Genomic DNA, 23,557 nt, shown 5'->3' on the forward strand with positions numbered 1-23,557 from the left:
TAATATAATTAATAAATATACTTCAAGGATTAGCAGTATTATGCGTCGCTTTGATCTAATACAACTCATTGATTCACCAACGCGTATTACTGAGACTAGTGCGACGCTACTTGATATAATACTTGTAAGTTGCCCGGAAAATATTCACCCAACTGAAATTCTCAACGCGAACGTTAGTGATCATTGTCCAATAAAAATAACCGTGTTTTTTAAAGAAATTATCATGACTTTGACCCCATACACCTAAATAATTTCTTTGAGAGATTCGAGAGAGAGAGAAATGGGGTTTAACGTCCACTCGACACAAACTAGGTCATTTCGGGACTAACACATGGTTCAATTTTATTTCAATAATTGGCATGCGTGTAGGGGTCTTTAGCAGTGGGGGGAACCGGAGGACCCGGAGAAAACCCGCGAGGTTGGATAGGCGACCCTACTCCTTGGCACGTACAACCAGGGAATCGAAACCCCACCAGTTGACTCAGTGACAGACCGTATGATACAGCGCGCGCGTTCTAACCATTCGGCCATAAACCACTCCCACCCACACCCCCCTTTGAGAGATTCTACTGGGATGAGTTTTTCAATCAAAGTTTGAGCCCAAACGCGCTAGTTGAAAACTTCTCGAATGTATTGATGGAAGCTGTTGAAAAATTCGTTAGGCACAAATTTGTAACGATTCGAACACGTGATACTCCATGGACCGATGGGTATATCAGAAAAATAATTAGAAAAAGAAATCGTATTCATAAAAAGGCAAAATGCTCAAACTCTCCCGCCTACTGGCAATGTTTTCGTAAGAATAGGAATTTTGTCATCTCGGATATTCGAAAAGCAAAGCTTAACTATTATCATAAATTAGATAGCGACATTAGTTCAAATCGTTTTCAAGAAAAACACTGGTGGAATCTTGTCAAGCAATTTGGTATAAAAAATGGAAACTCAAGAAGGGGATTGTCACCTCTACTTGATTCTGATAATAAAATCATATATGGGGATAAGGACAAGGCAAATATTGTAAATTCCTTCTTTATTGACCGGACAATGTTGGACAATATTGATGATAAAGTCCCTACCACTGTTTTCAATGATATATATACATCTAATATTGTTTGCGATATACTAAATTCACTGTCCAGAAATAAAACAAAATATTAAAGATGTGTTCAGATAGCCTGGCAGATCCATTAAGTAAAATTTTCAATCTTTGTCAGCAAAATGCAACTTTTCCCAACAAATGGAAAATGGCAAATGTTGTTCCGATATTTAAGAAGGGCGATCCACGTGATTGTTGTAACTATCGACCTTAGTAACTTAGAAGGTTTTCGAGAAGTGTATTTATAAGTTTATTCATAACTTTGTTCTCACCCATGATATATTAACCGTTTTTCAATCTGGATTTAGACCCAACGACTCCACAGTCTACCAACTTTTAGATATTTATGATCAAACTTCGAAGTCCCTTGACCAAGGTACTGAAGTCAAAGTAATATTTTTGATATCAGCAAGGCGTTTGATCGCGTGTGGCATAAAGGTCTACTACATAAACTACATGTAAATGCCATTGGTATAACGGGTAAACTACTTTCACTTATCGAAAACTATTTACAAAATCGAAAACAGGCAGTTGTACTTAATGGTGAATATTCCAAGTTAAAAACTGTATCTTCAGGAGTTCCCCAGGGCTCAGTCATGGGACCCCTCCTTTTTTGATCTATATTAACGATGTAATAAATGATATCAAGTCTATTATACGTCTCTTTGCTGATGATACGTCGTTATACATGGCCATAGAAGATAATTTTGAATGTGGTAATATTCTTAATAATGATTTTGACTCAATTAAGACTTGGGCAGCCAAGTGGAAAGTTACCTTCAACCCAACAAAAACAACTTCCACGACTTTCTCCCGAAAACATGTGCCAACTAATATTAAACTGAATTTCAATGGGACTGAACTTAAAGACGTTGACGAACATAAACATCTCGGAATAATATTTCATAAAAGCTGTAAATGGTCTTCCCATTTAAATTATGTTATTACCAAAGCCAGTAAGATGATCGAATGCTTTCGCAGTTTCAAATACAGAATCTCGCGTAAATCACCTGAAGTTTTTTACAAAAGTTTTATTCTGCCAATATTTGACTACGCTGACGTGGTGTGGAATAACTGTAGTCAGGACGACGCCGCTAAACTTGAAAAACTACACTTGGACACATTACATACTATTACAGGCCTTGTTAAAGGCACTTCGCACAAACAACTCTATGCCGAAGCTGGCCTTCCATCTCTCAAAGATAGAAGGTATATGCATAAGCTTGTCTTATTTTATAAAATGTCCAAAAATCAAACCCCTGGATATTTAAGTAACCTCGTACCCCCAAAAGTTACTGATTTAAATCCTTATCCAGTGCGAAATCAAAACTAATGAAAAATTCATGCTAAAAGTTTGTTATATAAAAATTATTTTCTTCTGTCGGTAATTGACGAATGGAATATTTTGTCTGAAAGAATCAAAGACGCCCAAAATATTTCTACCTTTAAGCGGGAGCTGTATAATATTATCGGCGAGGTTAAAATCCCAAAATATTACTATTTTGGCGAACGTCAGTACCAACTGATCCATTGCAGAATTCGTAACAACAAAAGTAATTTAAACTTACATAAATTTCTTATGGATATTAGTGATAACCCAATGTGCTCATGTGGCCATCAAATAGAGAATCCCGAACATTATTTTCTCTACTGTAATAATTCAGCTATCCGCAATGTAACTACATGTATTAATAAACTGCCATATGACCAACGGTCTATCATTTGTTTAATTAAAGGTAACAATGATCTTGGTGATGATGTAAGCGAAAATATATTCCAGATAGTTCATGATTATTTAAAACTAACAAAACGTTTTGACACATGGAAAATCATTTTTGCGAACGACTGGAATACGTCTTGAAATAAATAAATAATCAATAATTACTCTTCAACTTTAACTGTATATCTAATGTAATTTAGTTAGTTGGCGTGGTGGTTAGAACGTCTTGTTACTCATTTGTTTATCTTATTAATTTACATTGTTGAATTGAACTTTCGTCGTCAAGAAACAAGTACATTATCTTATTTTATGATCAGTAGTGGAATACCGCGTTTTATCAGTGAAATAAAAGTGTTATTCCACTGGCTAGAAGCGGACAAAGTAGTCCATGTTGTTTTTACCTAAAATGAAGGTAAAATCATAAAATAAATAGAACATTTGTCGTTTTAGAGTGAATAACATATTTTATTTCATCTCTAAGCAAGAAAACGTTTATATTTTCACTCATGCTACGCATTCGTGAAAATGTAAGTTTTCTTGCTTCTCGATGAAATAAAATATGTTATTCACTCTAAAATGACAAATATCCTCTATATATTCTTGAAATATCAAAAGTAAATAACATAAACATATATGAAGCAAATTTATACATTGTATAAGCTTTTAGCTTGTTTTTGTATCATATCTTTAAAACTGTAATGTATTTTATGATATTTTATGAATAAAATATTGTTTAAACCAAGTAGTAGTATTAATTATCAGAAATATAATTAAAATTTGATTGGCTTCTAATGATGCTAACATTTATTATACAAAACATGTACTCGAGTTATTGGAAATCGTTGGCAATTAATAGGTTTCATCCAATGGATACTGTGTATTAATTTAAATCAGTCAGTTAACAACTTCTACCGCTAGAGGTAAGATTTCAAAAGTAATCAAGGGTAATAACTCTGAAAGTAATTATACACCTCTTCATTTCATCAACTTAAACACAGTGTGTAGATATAAAGGGAGCCGAAAAAAGAAAAAATATGCAGGGCTATCCCGTTTTGTTGTTTATATGAAAACGCCAGTCCTATTTAGAAAAGCGGGCAAACCCTTTTAACAGTTTATGTGATCCAAGGCCCTAAATTAAATGAACACTGTGCACGCATCGGTCCGTGTTTAAGCCTTGAACAGTGTATGAAATGCGAGGTGTCCCTGCATTAATATACGCCCACATTTTCATGTGGACGTATATTGTCGTCGCTCCTGTCCATCCGCCCATAATTTGTTTGTGGCACTCTACAGGTCTCAATTTTTTTATCCGATTTTGACGAAACTTGAAATATAGGTTTATCTTCAAAAAATCTCGGTTGCTTTCGATATTGTCATGTATTGGACCGTAACGTCATGAATTATGGCCCCTGATTGTATGAAAAATCACGTTTTTAGCTTGTGGACACTCTAAGGGTCACAATTGTTACCCGATTTTGATGAAACTTGAAATGTATGTTTATAACCCACGGATCTCGGTTCCTTTCGATATTCGCGCACACCGCTGCGTAACTGTCTGAATTATGGCCCCTGGTTGTACGAAAAGCGCGTTTTTAGCTTGTGGTCCCTCTATAGGTCACAATTTTTATCTGATTTACAAAAACGTTCGAATATATCAGCGTTACACCATAATGATGGTTGAGTTCGAATTTCGTGAAAATCGGACCGAAACTGCAGGACAAAATGGCCGCCCCCTGTACGCAAATATTCTTAAAGTATGTAATATCAAGGTTGTGGAACCTCTTTATCCGATTTTGATGAAACTTAAAAAATGTGTTTAGATCTCTGTTCCGTTCGATATTCGCGCATATCGGATCTGAACTTCCTGGATTATGGCCCATGATTGTACAAAAATCGCGGGTTTTTTGGGTTTTTTTGTTTTTTAGCTTATTCTCAATCCATCTCTTGCAAAATGTGGGCGTATCTTGCAGGCCAACCATTGATTTTAAGAAGGGGCCCAGACCTACCCTTATATAGATCTAGACCTAATCCTACAGCTATAGATCTTAAATACCTCTATAGATCTAAACCAACCCCTATAGAGCTAAGCCTAATCCTATAGATCTAAACCAACTCCTATAGATCTAAACCAACCCCTATAGAGCTAAGCCTAATCCTATAGATCTAAACCAACTCCTATAGATCTAAACCAACCCCTAGAGAACTAAACCAACCTCTAAAGATCTAAACATGTTTATAGAATGTATTTGCGTATGCACTGAAAAAAACTATTTCCATCGATCTAAAATACCCCTATAGATCTAAACCAACCCATATAGATCTAAACCAACCCCTATAGGCTATAGATCTAAACCAACCCCTAAAGAAGATCTAAAAAGTATCTGTGTGGGCACATTTTAAATGAGGTGAATCAACATAAGGTTTTGAACTGGGAGTATGGAGTAAGCTGATTGGGCTATAAATGAGGAAATATTATTCAGGTGGTGTTCACAACATAATATCGGGGCTACAGTTGTAATAAACATGTAGAATCCCTAAACATCCTCTATTAAAATACACAAATGGGTAGGAAAAAGCTATGATAGTCACCCAATGTGAACGCACAAAATTCCTTTGAAAAATGAAACCAGTCATAGTCTACTATATATACTCTTTAAAAAAAAGTAGGGGATATTGAAATACAAATACCTATGCAGGTTGTGATATGATAAATAGTCATGGACACTTGACATGCTTGTAGATTTGTGTTTTACGTGTAGTGCGGTCCTCCTGCACTTACTATACTATTCAAAAAAAGTAGGGGATATTTGATTTTGGGGGCATAATACTAAAATATGCAAATGACTACGAAAAAAGTCACTATAGAACCTAAGAGAAGAAACATTTCCAGTTACATGTGACGCCCAAACGCACCAATAGCTACCGCATGGAATGCAGGTGATGCTTGGGATCATCATGGGGGTCCAACCCAAGATTTGCACGACTCTGACTTTGAATGTTACAGTCATTGTGGCATTGAATACCAGGGTGGAAATATCAGTTTAATTGTTTTAGTGACCAGAAAACAAATTTTGATATGCGTCGGCTTACCCAAAATGAAAGGTTACGTGCCCTTGGCATGCTACAGATCGGCACAACACAGGCGGTTGTGGCGCGGACGATGAATGTTTCTCAGTCTGTCATAAGCAGGCTATGGTCCAGATACCGTGATACACAATCTGTACAGGACAGACCACGCTCAGGTCGACCAAGGGCCACAACTCAAGCCCAGGATCGATTTATCCGTACCTTGGCCTTGAGAAATCGTGTCATCACAGCAAATCAGATCAGCGCTCGTCTTCAAACAGACACTGGTGTGAGAGTGAGTGGCCAGACGATTCGGAATCGACTGCATAGGGGTCACCTTCGCGCCCGACGTCCTCGCGTGATCCCTTGTTTGAGAGATCATCACATTCAGGCAAGACGTCGTTGGTGTAGGGATCGTCAACACTGGGATAATCGACGCTGGAGCAATGTGATGTTTTCAGATGAGTCAAGGTTCACTGTTGATTTTTTGGACAGACGTAGGAGGGTGTGGCGTCGTCGAAACGAGCGCTTCCAAGACGTTAACGTCATCAGACATGATCGATTTGGGGGTGGTTCTGTTATGGTGTGGGGAGGCATCACTGTTGCTGGAAGAACGGCTTTACATGTTGTTGCAGGGCGTGTTACAGGCCAGTACTACCGGGACAACATCTTGGCAGTCCATGTTGTGCCGTTCGCACGACGTCATGGCCGCCGTTTCATCTTCCAGGATGACAACGCAAGATGTCACAGGGCCAGGATCGTTACAGGTTACCTCCAACAACAGAACATCACTACATTACCTTGGCCAGCACTGAGTCCCGACCTCTCCCCCATCGAGCATGTCTGGGACATGCTTGGACAGAGGTTACGTCAACGTCAACAACGTCCTGCCAATGTCCAAGAACTTGCTGCTGCGTTGCAACAGGAATGGAACAATCTGGACCAAAATGACCTTAGACGTCTCATTAGGAGTATGCCACGTCGGATCAATGCTTGTTTGGCAAACAGAGGAGGATTTACCCTTTACTGACTTGGTTGTGATGCTGTGGTAACTTTGCTGTTTGACCCCGGGTATCATTTTACCCTTATAATGGTCAGTCTGTACCTTACTTAGTCTAACGATCATTTGGAATAAATCGATGAATGTGAACTTCATTTCATTTTGTCATTTGTTTCTTCGTCAGTTTCATTAGGTGACTTCAATAACACTTAAAAATCAAATATCCCCTACTTTTTTTGAATAGTATATTTGAGAGTATGTTTACAGATGATAACTTATCGCCCCAACAGTACCACTGAGCTGCATGTGCGACACTCAATAGCCCTATACACGTGGGAGGGGTTCATTGTCAAATTTGACACTTCAAGGAAGGGTTGATGAAAACTGCCGCTTGCTGGCTTATCCTATCCATGTTTGCTTTCCTATCGGTTCTTGCATAAGATTTACTGTTTAGCGTTTCTTTGCTTTAGGGTGTTACGTTTAATTTGATCAGGAGACGTGTTCGTCGACGTCAACGTCAACCGACAACACTGCAAGAATTGGCCGCGGCACTGCGAGAGGAGTGGGTCAGATTGCCCCAAATCGTGATTGGACGGTTGATTAGGAGCATGCCAAGACGAATTGCTGAATGTCTGGGGATTGGTGGAGCAATTACTCATTATTAAGACAAAAATCAAAAACGTCCATTTTCACTTTTGACACTGTATCCATTGGCGTACGACCTGGGGGGGGGGGGCTGGGCGGGCAGCCGCCCCCCCCCCCCCATTTTGGGCACCAAATGCTGGGAAAATTTGGGCACACAATTGTACTTTGTAAAAGTTGTATAAAAAAATATTGTGTTCTTGAATGCGTCCAATTTAACAGCGAATTTAAATTCAGAGTGTCTATAGTTAGGCAATTAAATAGAAATCTTAAGACTCGAACCCTCTATTGTTTGGAGTACAGTAAGCCACAAATTACAGTTACATAAACAACTGTTTTTAGTTGTGTATATTACAAGTAAATAAAATTTAGTTCTCTTTTATTGATGATTTAGAAATTAAGAACTTATTCATCGCAAAAGAGATATTATGATTATTATGTAACATACTAAGAACCTAACTACATTTTTAGGGCACCAACCACCACCGCCCCGCCCCGCCCCCTCCCCCCCCCCCCCCAGTAAAAAATTTCCCCGTACGCCTATGACTGTATCTCTTTGCGTTGTGAAATGGGGCCGTCAGATAAGTCGCCCATATGAACTGTTCATGTTCATGTGTAGGCAATTGGCCTGTTATTAATATACACTGGTTACCTCTAATAAAAACAGCAGTGCATTTCCGCAGTTTTGTATTGTTTCTGAATATCCCCTACTTTTTTTTAAGAGTATATTACACTTACATTTAATCAAACAGACAATGGATCATAATAACAAAATGTGGGTTTATAATGTCTCAAGCTTTTCATGTGTGAAGTAAAAGATTTTATAAAATCCGTGTTCAATCCATGCAAACAAGACATGGCACCATCCGTAGAGAAAGTCAAAAAAGTTAATAATACTAATCGTTCATATAATGGACCAATTATCAAGGAACTAAAAGATGGTTTCGGATGGCAGGTGGACAGGTCTTTAGTTGACCTGACGTCTTCCAATTCTAGACGACGCTAATTTTTATTTTCATACTAAATATGATCTACTATTACTTACCAGACAATTGGCTCTTATAGTAAATAGCAATTTATTAGCGTTTTATATAAGCTGACAATGAGGACTAATTAACCGCGGTGAAGGTTGATGTAAAATTTGGTCTAAGACTTATTGTGTAATAAGTAAGACAAAAGAATACCAACCAAGCCTTATTACATAATCAGTAAACGGTCATAACAGTATAATACAATACAGACAATAAATCTGGTCAATTCCAGAATTCTCTTAACAGGGTCATTCTCGGGATTGAGGTATTAGATTTACATGACTATTTTCCTTTCTTTCGCTCTCTCGTATTTAATTGCTCGCTCACGATCTGAAAACACCCTAATTTCGACCAGCTTCTCCACTACTCAGTATGTCATTTTACCTGGTAGTTGGCCATCAAGTCGAATAAGTTGTATGTCATATTAAATCGATATAAAGATTGAGATAGCTTGAACTTAAACCACTGTTTACTGTAAAACATTAGAGCGATTTATGGTAATGGTTTTACAGGGCGTTACAATGATATTTAATATCTTACATTTACTGGCAATGACAAGCTATTGATCAAAGATTTTACTCGCCATTCGAAGGCGATAAAAAGACCGATCGTGTGCGCTAATGGCGCGTCTCTGACATATATAGATACTACCATATTAAAATGTGTGTGTACATCAATATTATTATTGTAATTCAGACGATGTTCATGAAACATAACTGATGTATAGTCATCTGATGTCTGGGTATTAATACTACAACAAAATGACATTAAAAATAAATATATATAATTAATAATGTGTGTGGTCCGATGTAATATTTCTAATAAATGCAAGATGATTACCAGGGAGACACTTTATTTATATTCTTAAAATAAAATATTCTTTCATAGAATTTTATCAAATCACTTCCTATACTTTATAATCACCATGTTAATCGTCTACAACGTAAAATATAATATTTTACATTTTGAAATGGAACAAAAAGAATAATGAAGAAAACTGATTTTTTAAATTAAAAAAGCACTGGTTATTGGTGTTCTATTTTGTAGAAGGATGTTACATTTGATATAAAACACAACTCATTTCTTATATTGGGTTCTTTAACCAGACATTGAGTATAAAACTAAATATCATGTAATAATATACTTTTTAGATATATTTTACTATTTTGAAAGTTTTTATTTATTTAAAAATAGAAACACCATATTGTCCTTTCAGTGAATCAAAGCCAAAAGAGGAGTAGTTTGCCAAGGCAATGTCAGCTTAATCAACTGAGAATTTGTCTGGAGTCACTATTGTCCCCACAATGCAAAATACTATAAATGTAAGTATCAAAAGATTTTAGTCAAAGTGGGTTGGGAAGGCCGAGTGGTTTTGTTCCCTGGTGTGAGCGCAGGAAAGAGTCTGGTGCAAGTGCTGAATATACCAAGACAACTTGTCTGCGATATCACTTTCAAAGGAAGTGGACGAACCACCACCTACATGATGAAACGTGTTCTTGTCTCTACCACCCATACCACCCACACAGTCCCTTGATACAAGGTTTTCTTGTCTGTACCCCGTACAATTCATACACAGTCCCCTGGTGCAAGGTTTTATTTGTTTCTACCAGCACCATTCATCCACACCATGTTCCTGTCGCCTCTCCCCCACCAACCCAATCACCAAGTTACATTGTGCAAGGGTTTATTGTCTCTACCCTCTACCTTGCTGCAACAAGAGATGAGTTTATATTAACAACAACAGATACTATTTATTTTTCTTGATAGCTATTTATTTAACTACATCTGAAAAGTTGACAATGTTCAACAGGAGAAGCATTATGTAAGATAGAAAAACAAATGATAGGATTATAAAATAGTATATAATGTATATATAATGTAGGTACATAGAATATAATAATTGGTATATTTATGAAAAGGTTTGGAAATTTATTTGTACATTTATAAATTTTGTTTTATATTTACAGATCAACAAATCTACCACTATTTGGAAATCTAAATCACCTTTCAGAAACAAAAAATAACAAAGATTTAAGAAACATTTACATTTTAAGCTAACAGATTTTTTTTCGAACTACAAATATTTAGCAAACACACTTTAATGACTACAAATGTTTAGTTTTCTGCAAAAATGACTAGAAAATAAATTTAATGGTTTTGAATCTCACTATGGTAATTAAGGAATGGAATGATATAGTTATAATATTAAGAAATGGCATGATCAAATATTAATGAATAGCATATTCAATTTAAGGAATAGCATATTCAATTTAAGGAATGACAAATTCAATTTAAGGAATGACAAATTCAATTTAAGGAATGAAAAAACATAAATAATAATGAAATGATATTTGGTAGGTAAATTTTGAAAGAATATAATATTATATAACAAGGAAAGAATGGTGGTATTAATTATGAAGGAATAATAATGCATGCAAACTCCTAAAAATAGGAATGATAATTGACAAGTTATGGCATATAATATAATGATTTAAATTAATAATATCAAAATGAAATTATGCTATTTTAGCGATAAAATAAATGTCACTAAATAAGGTGATTTTGTATTACCAAAAATATGACTAGAACTGGAATTCAAATTATGCTTCTTTGATTGGCATTTAGCAATTGAACATATTAACACAAGGTACAATTTTATGGATACATAATTACTGAGTTTAATAGTAAACAATGTTTCGATGAGGATACTCTCGTCTTTATCAAGCAAATGATACAGGTATGTGAATGTTAGGCAAATATATACAGAATATGCAACAAAAATAACAACCAAATACAATTAAAACTTAACACCTTTGATAAAGGGGGCCATTAACAACTAAACCCACACAGCGGAAAATCTTACAGTGATTAAAAAGAGGGCAATCATAATATGTATGTTCAATGTATTAACACTATTAATGGGAAACCAATTAACCTGAGCTATATAGATCAACAATAATTTAAAGAGAAGTGTGTATTTATGGGAGTATGAGTGAACCAGAGTGATCTCTGAAGCAAGGGTAAAATCATGAAAGTTAAGTACTGAAAACCAAGATATGTAAAATGTATAATTAGACTGTGAAAAAAACTGGATAAGCACTGAAAAAGAACCAAAGTATCCTCATTGAAACATCACTTAGTATTAAACTCAGTAATTGTGTATCCATAAAATTGTACCTTGTCTCAAATTATGCTGTTTATTATAAAATCATAAACAAATAAACTTGTGAAAATAAATATCATGAGTATAATACTAGATTAAATATTGTATGAGGTGAAATATATTGCAGCTATTCCCCACCCCCACCCCCAAAAAATAAATAGATAAATTGAAAATTGACTTAAAATTATTTGTATAGTACAAAAACCATTATGCATGTCACAAGAGAGAACATATTATTAAACAACTATATGTCTCACAAACAATTAATTAAAAAGGTCATGTCTACAAAATGATAATAATAGAATGGATGGTTGGAGTATCAAATGTATAATAATCCAACTGAACCTGATCACTAAACTAATATACTAGAATATATTGAGGTACAACAAATTTTTTTAATTAACATCCTTCCAGTTATCCTTTCCATTACAATGTCTGTAGACTTCTTATTCTCAGACAATGATCTTACAAAACTAATCCAAATTTAAATACAAAATAAATAATAAAACAACATATTTATGATATATAATTATATACACATGTACATGAGATAGATAACTGCACCAAATATTATATGATTGATTTGTAAAAATGTCAATACTAATGGATTTCATGGATCCATTCTAGTAAACTTCTCTTAGGTCAAGCTTTATGACTAGGGAACACGCTATTTGGTTTTTTTGTATCTACATAGGTAACTATTTATTTGAATCAGAAACATGTGCATTATTATAAATACACATGTATTACATACACATTCACACTATTATAACATAAATAATAATAATAATAATAATAACAAACTTTTAATTTACAAATATACAGATAGAACTTGATTTGACAGAAATTATGTCAACAGTTGTGAATCTGAAGAATGCATTTTTACATTACATTGATGATTGTATTCCAAAATAATAATGAAGATATAAATGTATATATTCTAGTGGAAAACTATGTTAAATAATTTACAAGAACTATCTTGATACCCAATTTACAAGAACTGTTTTATTGATGCTAAGAGTTTATCACTTTCAAGACTTTTTACACTTCTCCTAATTGTTCCATCCAATTTGGTGATTTAAAATATTCTGGTAAAGTATCGTCCAATCGGGCAATAACTTTATAAATAGCCTTCTTCCAAGATGGTTCTGCATCTTTGCCACTATATATAGAACGGAAAAATTCCCGAAGACTTCCTTGTACACATCTTCTAAAATTATCAGGAACCTGCAAAGGAAATAAAATGACATAAATTCATGTATATAGATTCGATTCATTTAAAATATTATGTTCATATTTAAAAGAACTATGTAAATTTCTACTTTACTGTCAATTAAATCTGATGAAATTGAATTCCAGTAAGTTAAAAAAGGCTCCATTTTTTTAACTTGACGAATGCTATGACAAGAAAAAAATTACTAGATGAAAAAATTTGTGTCATGTGGTAATCTGATAAAGATGTAATGGTTTAAAGGTGGGTTATAAAAGAAAAAAAAAGGAAAAAAATGGTTAGGGCATGAATACATTCATAACCAATTGTTCAACTTAATTAGAAAATCAACAAAGTACAAAACACTTCATCCAAGTAGTCTTTGATCATTGCTATTCTTAATGGTATTAAATCTATGACTCCTTTTGCTTTAAAAAAAAAATCACCAATCTCCTAGCAGACATCTTAATCTTAATAATTGACATTAAATCATCATAATGATTAACACATCCCCTACAGGGATTCTCTGGCACTGAATTCATCATAGAGGACAGCACAGACAACCTAATCAATTATTTGACTTTTAGATGCCATAAGATTTACATAGAAAATTGTTCTAAATAGTTCCACACAAACCAACCAAACAACCAATCTCGTTAAAACACAGATCCTATTTCGTTTCGTTTTTATAGTTCGAAATTTCGTTTTACTTGTCTTTACTACACCTGGATCTGGAAGAGTTGTTATTTAACTCGTGTTCTTAATGGTGTCAGGGATAAGCCAATGAAACAGTCTGTTACGGCGAGCTTTAGGCATGTTTTGCACGGAACTGTGGGTAATCCACTAGTAACATCAATGCTGATTGGTTAATCAAATGTCTGACATCATAGGGTCATAAGTCGGTCTTTTGACCCCTGACGTGACCTATCGCTATAACTTGTCAGATCTTCATGTAGTGTAGGCCATCGAAAGTATAAAAAAACGAAACGAACTTTAGATCTTTATTTTAATCAGATTGCCAAACAACCAACCTGGGTGGGTGGGGGGCTCAATTTTTGATTCATTTTAACACACAAATCTGGATGAACTTTCTCAGCCAATGCAGGGAGCGAATACCAGACCTCCGGGCTAGTGAGCCAGCATTTTATCCACTTAGCCACCGTGAACCCCCATCTAAACACACAACACAAGCTATGCTTCAATCAATTATCAGGCAAGCCTAGTAAAGTTCCATGTCTTTAAGGCATATAATAATATTTATAATGATAGACCATCTTACAGTATGACAACCTTTCATCCTGAACATAATACACAGCCATTCAACTAAAGGAGCCACTTATTGTCAAAGAAAATGAAACGATTTCGTAGTAATCCGTAAATTATACGTTTTTTTCCACAATGTGTGTGAAAGAAGTTGAAAATAATAGATTAGTTGTAAAGAGAGGTTTTGTTGTCGATTAAAGCAGTAATCAACGTAATTATATGCCCGTAAAAAAGACTATTTTATCCACAAAAGAGTTGGACTAATAAGACTGGATCTGTGAAAAAGGCTAAATGTTGGGTGAACAATATAATTTGCCTTTTCCCAATCTTGTAAGTGTATTCTCATGTTCTTCACATCTGACAAAGCAAAGGTAAGGATCTAATCGACCCATCTAACAACATTCTTAATACTTTAATATCAACAAAGAATCCTTCACATATCTTTTAGCCATTATGTTTCAATTATTGAAGAAAATGTATTTTTAACTTGGTTCTTGTACAAGAAAGTTACCTTTGATCTCCAAATAATTTCAAAGATGACATTTTCTGCCCTTTTTTCCTCATTGGTTAAAGATAGGTTGCCAGGCAAAGAAACACACACACACAGCAGCTAAATCGTCCGACCATTCAACAAGAGTTGTCGCATATTTTTACTTTTTCAGTAATGAAACATTTATAATACACTAGAATCTGATTAAGAGTAACAACTCATTAAGTAATTATCAGAAAATCATTAGAATTTATTTGGTTTTTATAAATTTCTGCCCCATGCTAACGTTTAGTATACGAAATATTTAATATCATGGATTTAGCTGTTCAAGTTATCAATATTCATTGAAAATCAATATACTTGTTCGTTTCAAGACCTTAAACTCTGTGTATCAATCTAAAGTCATTCGGATGATAACATAAGCCTCTAGAGCGTCACAAGATTTTACAAGATTTTTCAAAGTGATCAAGGGCCATAACTTTTGCAGTAATTATTGGAAATCATTGAAAATCAATAGGATTCTTTCTCTCATGACCTCAAACACTGCATATAAATTTAAAGTCTGGCAGTAATTATCCGAAATTGCTGAAAATCAATAGGCTCCTTCGTTTCATGACCTTAAACATTGCGTATAAATTTAAAGTCAATCAGATATAAACTTTAGCCTCTAGAGCGTCCACAAGCAATTGTGGACGACGGACAGACGGACGGGGGCGACAACATCATATGACCACATTTCAATGTGGGCTTATAAAAATAAAAAATTTCACGATATAAAGATTTTCAAGTTGAATTTGACAAATAATTATGTTTTCATCTGATTAGTTTCCTATCAGATATTGTATATGTCCTTTGTTTCCATAAAGGTGTAGTGTTAGTCATTAACTACTGATGAACCAACTTTGAGAACAAGTTTTCTAAAATCATTATTGTTGAGGGGTAGGGTAAATCATTTTCAAATCGTAATGAATGAAAAGTTGGTAGAGGCTCTAAAAAGACCAATAGGTCAGAAAGAAGAAAGTAGTGAGGTTGTGATGAGTTGTTCGTGACGCAGAGGTTCACAATTTTCAATCACTTTTCTCTCAATGAAATTTCAGTGAACTTTTGTCAGGTCACTTCCAATTTGTCAATTTGTCAGATCAGTCTTTCTCACTGAACTAGCAATAAAAATCTTCAACTGGTTCAACACAAAACAGATGACTGGAACCAGCGGCTGCCTGGCAAGATATGCCCACATTTTCCAAGAGATGGACAGAGAACAAGCTAAAAACAAAAGTGATTTGTTGTTCAATCAGGGACCATAATCCAGAAAGTTAAAGTCTGAAATGTACAAATATCAAAAGGGACCGAGATCTTTGGGATATAAAGATATGTTTTAAGTTTAATCAAAATCGGATAAAAACCGCTAGAGGGTGTACAACCTTCGCATTACATACTTTTACACAATTTGCGTACAAAGAGTGGCCATTTTGTCGGGCAGTTTCATTTTGATTTTCCCGAAATTCAAATTCAACCTTCATTCAACAATCAGGGGCCATAATCCAGGAAGTTACGTTCAGATATGTGCGATTATCAAAAGGAACCAAGATCTTAGTGTGTAACAGTGATATATTCACACATATTTTTTAAATCGGATAAAAATTGTGACCTCTACAGGGACCACAAGCTAAAAACGTGATTTTTCGTACGATCATGGGCGATAATTCAGAAAGTTATGATCCGATATGCGCGAATATCGACAGGAACCAAGATCTTTAGATTATAAACATGTATTTCAAGTTTCATCAAAATCAGATTGAAACTGTGACCTCTAGGGGGTCCATAACTTTGATATACCAGATGTTTACACTATTTGCATATGAGGGGCAACCATTTTGTCCGGCAGTTTTAGTCCCATTTTCACGACATTCGAACTCAACCCACATAACGGTGGAGCGGTGATATATTCAAACGTTTTTTTTAAATCGGATAATAATTGTGAGTTCTAGAGGGACCACAAGCCAAAAATGCGATTTCTCGTAAAATCAGTTTTAGCCCCATTTTCACGACATTCGAACTCAACCCATATAACGGTGGAGCGGTGATATATTCAAACGTTTTTTTTAAATCGGATAATAATTGTGAGTTCTAGAGGAACCACAAGCCAAAAATGCGATTTCTCATAAAATCATGGGCCATAATTCAGGAAGTTGCAATCCGATATGTACGAATATCGAAAGGAACCAAGATCTTTAAGTTATAAATATGCATTTCAAAATCAGGTGACACTTATGACCTTTAGAGTGTCTACTAGCTAAAAACGTTATTTTTTGTACAATCAGGGGCCATAAACCATAAAGGAACTGAGAGCTATATTTCAAGTTTCGTCAAAATCGGTTAAAAATTGTGACCTGTAGATGAGTGTCCACAAATAAATTGTGGGCGGACGAACGGACAAACAGACGGACGTCCGGACAGACTGACAGGCGACGACAATATACGTCCACATGAAAATGTGGGCGTATAAAAACTTTAGAATATCTGACTTGGGTCAGGAGTAGAGAATGAAAAAATTACTTGTATGCAATTTAAAAAATTATGGATAATATGGAAGCAGCTTGACACAACATTATAATTCTAAGATCAAAATAATTTGAAGTCATACCTCAATTTGATTATTTCTATTATAATGCAGATTAAGGACACGGTATAATTCAGAATCTGGTGATACATGAAGTTCATCAGCATGTTTACAACCTTCAGCTAAAGCTTGACGGGCATACTTCTCCATTTGTATGTAAAAGAACTCTCTGTAATATAAAATAACAATATAAATATAGAATTCAAATTTTTTCTTATATGTCATCAAGCAGAAAAACTTTTGAAATATACAAAAGCACTTGGCTGTTCAACCTGGTGGGTTTTCTCCGGCTTCCTCCCACTGCTAGAGACCCCTACGCGCAAGCAAATTATTTAACTAGAGCAGCAACTGAAGTACAAGCCTATAGGATTCTTTTATGTGTACTGTGTACAGAAAAACATCATTGCTAGGAACTGGTTTTTGAAATTTAATTAGCTTTAAAAAGAAAAATGACTTTTAAAGTTTGTTGTAAAAACAAAGGAAAAACAACTTATTTGATATTTTGTGTGAATCTTAAGGGAGACATGAATAGATGGAAATCAATCTCTCATGGGGGAAACCAAATCTACCCGAAACATCCCTTCACAAACCACTAGTCTCGAAAGTCCGTAAAGTAATAATCTGACATTTTTTGCCCTTTCAAAGTGGAGGGAAAGTTTCTAGAACACGAAAAGGTCAAAGAGAACAATTACTGAAGACAACCAGAAAAGTCAAGCACATAATAGTTATTAGTTTATTTGACAATCATAAATATTAAATCTTTCCCAATTAACTTGAGCTTCCCAAGATAGGCCAAGCAAAGGCTTCCCAAGATAGGCCAAGCAAAGAGACAAGCTTCTGACCATACCATTATGGCATTGTTGGCTAATAAATACAAGAGACTGATGCAGTTAAACGAGACAATTTATTTGTAATAGTAGTGAGAAAGAGATGGGGAGAAATTAATCTCAATTAGGCCATAATTTAGTCTAGAATACTTGATTATACTTGATGGGTTATTAGGTATTTTATAATGAGAAGCTCCATGGAGAGCATAATGTTTGACACGCTGTATCTACTTCACTTCTCTCTTCTCTAACCAATTATATGCTACTCAACACCGTATTTGTCAAGAAGGGATATAGGGGTAGTAAAGCTGCCTGGGAATTTCATCTTTGACATTTAAAGTTCCTTCTGCCATTTACCATCAATCTATTTAATGAAACAGTCGAGGCATTAGTCTCCCTTATCTCAAATATTACTGCTTCCGAATGCTGAGTTTATGTTAATCGGTAAATTATTCTCCTCTTATAAGAATTATTATTATTGCTTGGCAAATTGCTGTCAATTATACCCAGGCTTATTGTCCTAATTCATTGTTAACTTTAAAGTCCTGGCTTGTTTCACAGGCTACAGTAGTATTTTTAAAGATTATTCAACAATAACAAGATGTTATTATGATAAAACTTGGATTGTTTTTGTTTTTGAGTATGTCAATAAAAGTAAAAGAGAGTGACATGTTGAAATATATATCCACTCTGGCAATATACTATATATATATAAATACATATAGGATGTCACCTTACAGGACGGTCATTATATAATAATAATATGAAGAACATCTGCAGGGTGACTTTTCTACATTTAGAAGGTTAGAAAATAACATTATTGTCTGTTTTGTTGTTTTATGATTGCTATGCGAACATTTTATCACCTGACTAAACAGGCGTATATACGCAATTAGTATTTTTTTTATGATGCTATAATTATATGAATTTATTTATAGATTACAGGGTTATGTACTGAAGCAAGCACAGATTTTGAGGCTCCTTAAAATAACTTTTAAACCGATTTCAGAATCTGTCCACCATTTTTTCTATAATAGCAAGAGGTTGGGGCGAGTCGCTAAAATGCACAATTTAGATCATAAGATCTGTCATTGAGTCAAGTTGTGGGGTTTCGATCATTGTTAAAGATCCCTACACACAATGTTAGTCCTGAAATGACCTAGTTTATGTCAAGTGGACGCTAAACCCCCTTTCTCTCGATCTAATAACTTCTAAACCCAGTCGTAACCCTTATTTACTACATGTGCAATGTAAAATCTTGCTTGTGAACCACTTTTTACTATATAAATGGTTATTGAACTATTCAAAACAAAACGTTAGACAATTATTGAAGTTAGTAATTTTCATGAAAGTAAATAAATAATAAATAAATCCTGAAATTGTTTTTGTCAAGTCAAGTTATTAGTACAAGGCTGGCTCATTAGATAAATAATTACAAATCTCATATATATTTACTGTATAAGTAGACCTAGATACAGGTCAACAAAACATGCAGTTATCTAGAAACCTTAGAAAGACTACAATTCATAAACTACTGTACAGCCTGTTAATAAGTAACATAATGGCAATAATTATTCTTTATCAAATATAAGGACACATTAATATTCTAAGTGAATAGTATACAGACAGAAATATTAAAGTTTTATGTGCAAAAACTGTATGTTATTATTTATATTTCTATAATTCAAGGTTTTTCATTTTTTAAAGATAGGTTGCCAGGCAATGAAACATACATCACAGCAGCTAAATCGTCCGAGCAGTCCATGAGTGCATTGTTACGAAAGCCCAGAAGGCTCATTCCAAATTTCAAGTGCGAAATTCCAAATCTGATCCGAGGTTTGCTTTGGTAGATGTGAACAGTTTAGTGATCGGTTGCATATCAGTAGTAGTACTTGATCACTTACTCAGTTCCTCCAGTGTAAAAGTTCCACGGATATTGAATGTATAGGTCAAATCAGACGCATCGGCAACACTTATCTTTTCTGCAGCAGCCATGATGATTGTTATGTCACGTGATTATGTCGAATTTGGAATTTCGCATTTGGAATTTTGAATCTAGTAATTTGGAATTTCGAAACCTAGTAATTTGGAACGGGTGTTTATCTGGCCCAGGCATCAGATAGGTAAACTAGCACTAATTAGTTGTGCAAAATTATAGGTCAAATCCGCCGCATCGGCAACACTAATCTTCTCTGCATCAGCCATGATGATTGTAATGTCACGTGATTATGTCGAATTTGGAATCCAGGCATCAGATAGGTAAACTAGCACTAATTAGATGTGTAAAATTACAATTTATTTAAATTTTAATTTGTTTAATTGAGGGGGGCTGCCAATTTGCTATTTTATTGGTAAGACATGAATTTGGAATTTGGAATTTGGAATGAGCCTTCTGGGCTTTCGCACATTGTCGCAAATTGTAAGAAACCAAGATCTTTGGGTTATAAACTTACATTTCAAGTTTCAACAAAATCGGATAAAAACTGTGACCTCTATAGGGTCCACAAGCTAAAAACGTGATTTTTCGTACAAACAGGGGCCATAATCCATGAAGTTTCGATCCGATACATGCCATTATCGAAAGCAGTCGAGATCTTTTGGAGATAAACCTATATTTCAAGTTTTGTCAAAATCGGATAAGAATTGCGACCTGTAGAGTGTCCACAAACAAATTGTGGACGGACGGACGTCCTGACAGACAGGGGCGACGACAATATACGTCCACATGAAAATGTGGGCGTATAAAAATTGTGACCTGTAGAGTGTCCACAAACAATTGTCCACAGATGGACATCCAGACGGACAGACGTCTGACAGGGGCGATGACAATATACGTCCACATGAAAATGTGGGCGTATAAAAATCCCTCTGTGGACGCAGATTAATGTAATAAAGATACATCATATATGAAATGGCAAAGTTGTTTTAAATAGATGTTAAACCCCATCTCTCTGTCTCAATTCTTTTTTAAATGTGAATTTGATGTGAATTATTTTGTGAGAAAGTAGAAGGTTTGAATATAAATAAAAGGATGTGCCTGCAGACTGTGGTTTATCTAGAGTGTAGCCAAAGAGGGCTGTTCTCTAAATAAGAAGGGTGTAAACAGATTTAACATAGTATTAGTAGAAACATGTAATGTAAACTTAATCTAATCCAATCCACTGTGTACACTGGCTTGAAATTAGCTTGTATCCCACACAAGAACTACAGTGAGAACCATTTCTCCGTCGTTTGACATTTATAGCATGCTAATCAAGGAAGTAGGATAAAAGTTGACTTCCCAAGAAAGCTAATACTAAAAGAAGAGAGGGGTGAAAATACCTAATAGCGTCAAGCCTTAACTTACACTTATCACCCAACCTAACAGACATTTAGTACAGTGGAGTTAATTAGACAATATGGGCATTAATGTTTGTTTACTTTCAGTCTATCTTCTTGACATCATTTAGCTTAAACAGACTTTACTAATTTAACATCTACTATAAATATATACTATTTTCCATAAAAGGCAACCAAAAACTTAAATGTATGGAGAAAGTGGGTGTGTGGATTCCAGAACTGAGACTGGATTAATTTCTATACAATGATGAGGATAAATTGTTATTTGTCCTACACAGTTTGTTATGCACAAATGTTTAAATGTGTTAAAGTAAAGTATATTTTTTTAACAAGTGTATTTATTTAAAAGTAGGATGTAGATATCTAAGTAATTAGCACACAATCGTAACATTTTCATGGATTTATATGCCACACAAAAAAATTAGATTTCCCAAGCTTTAGACACTGTCAATTACTAAAACAAATGAAGCCAGAGAACAAATTTTCATTTTTATATCCACAAGTTTGAGCATTTTTGGTAATTTTCCATTTACTAATTAAAAAAACTGCAACTCAACGAAATTTTTCTGAGCAATTAAGCAAATATGTAAAAGGAAGAGTAAAAGAACTAAGAATGGAATGAAATGGGGTTTATTGTCTTGTGAACACATTATTTTGAGACAAAATGATAATTTCGAAACACCAACATTTCTTTGTGGGTGTATTATGTCCTTACCTTGTCCATCGTTCAACAACTGGTTTATGAACGCTATAGAGGCTACAGTTTTTAACAGATTTTTTTTTCAAATTTGGTGTGAAGTACTGGGGTCATGCAAAGACGAACTCGATCGATTTCAGTGTTACCACCTCACCTTTTTCTATAACCTTGTGATAGAGGCTACAGTTTTTATCTGATTTTCTTTCAAATTTGGAGTAATGAGCGATAAAAAAGCCTATCGAATTTTTGCATTCCACAACCATTCCTTCAAATTTGGTTTAAAGCATTGGGGTCATGAAAGTATGGGGTCATGAGCAACCAAAGCTTATCGATTTTTTGCAATTTTCAAATTTGGAGTGAAGCAATGGGATCAGAGAGAATGACTCTGTCAATTTTCAACATTCTAAGAATTTCTGTTCTAGAGATACATATATTATGCGTCTGAAAAAGTTTGTGAGCACGATAGAAGTAAGATTTCTTTAAGGGGTTCCTTATCAAATTTGGTATCTTTTTTTTTTCTCAGACTTTGCTGAGTGGGTATATTTCCACCTTTTGTGTGGCTACTTTCATTTCTATGGTTACATGTGCAATGCTAAGAGGGTAGGGTCGGGTGGGAATTTTGTGGACAGGGGCATCTACACAATTTGTACACAGACAATGGTTTTTTGTCCCCACCAAATGACGTTTGAGACACACTTTCTCACGAATTTCTAATTGCCAGTCCACTGTCCTACTCCTAACCCCACAATTACACTCTATAAATTCTTAATTAGAAATAAAAACATTGATGTCAGAATCATCTTATTTTGTAAACCATCTTAAATGTATAACACTAACTATACAAATTGCAATGCTTGTTTTGTGTAGCAAGGTTGTAAATATTATGTGGTGTTCAGTGTGATTTTTGGTACATCTAGGGATGCCTGGATTGTTCTTTTCTGTGGTGTCTTGAGTTTAAATCTACTTCCAACTGACTTGGTCATTGGGAATTCCCTTATAGATCACTTGGTTGAGGTGTATGGATGCCACCTGGGGTCCTGTGTTCGATTTCCAACTGGAATATCCTGTAACATGCGTATCAATGCATCTGGACGACTAAGATTTTTGACCTAAATATCTTTATCCTAGTGATTTTGACGCTGACTTTAATTAATCATGAATCTAACCTTGGTGATCAATGACAACATTTTTTTACAGATTTGATTATGCAAAAATACATACCTGAAATTACTGAACCATTTCACTAATTGTGCTGTATTATTCTTGTTAAATTTGATGTCTGGGAAGTAGACTTTTAGGATGGCGGAACTAGGATATCGACAATAGAAGAACATCAACTTGGCTTTCCTCAAGTGCATCGGGGTTAAAGTTGAGGTGTAAAGTTTGGGTTAAG

The 23,557-nt window shown here is 34.8% G+C and overlaps 1 protein-coding gene across 1 annotated transcript; it reads right to left on the reverse strand.

The window, feature by feature from the left end:
* Positions 1–10,320: 10,320 nt before the first annotated feature.
* LOC126821158 (homeobox protein prospero) lies at positions 10,321–23,557 on the reverse strand. Its single transcript, XM_050549521.2, has 3 exons — positions 23,386–23,557; positions 17,326–17,470; positions 10,321–12,945 (listed from the first exon to the last, which is right to left on the reverse strand). Exons 1-3 carry the CDS (start codon positions 23,520–23,522, stop codon positions 12,760–12,762), a joined length of 468 nt encoding a protein of 155 aa, XP_050405478.2. The 5' UTR covers positions 23,523–23,557; the 3' UTR covers positions 10,321–12,759.

Source organism: Patella vulgata, chromosome 5, assembly GCF_932274485.2.
Source record: "Patella vulgata chromosome 5, xgPatVulg1.2, whole genome shotgun sequence".
Lineage (NCBI taxonomy): Eukaryota > Metazoa > Mollusca > Gastropoda > Patellidae > Patella > Patella vulgata.

Bases quoted from the DNA above. Each gene is read 5' to 3' on its own strand.
- LOC126821158 (XM_050549521.2), bottom strand. From the start codon at position 23,522: ATGCACTTGAGGAAAGCCAAGTTGATGTTCTTCTATTGTCGATATCCT. The intron at 17,471-23,385 runs GTATGTATTTTT...TTTATATTACAG, and splicing joins AAATGGTTCAGTAATTTCAG to AGAGTTCTTTTACATACAAA. The intron at 12,946-17,325 runs GTATGACTTCAA...TTTCCTTTGCAG, and splicing joins ATAGAAATAATCAAATTGAG to GTTCCTGATAATTTTAGAAG.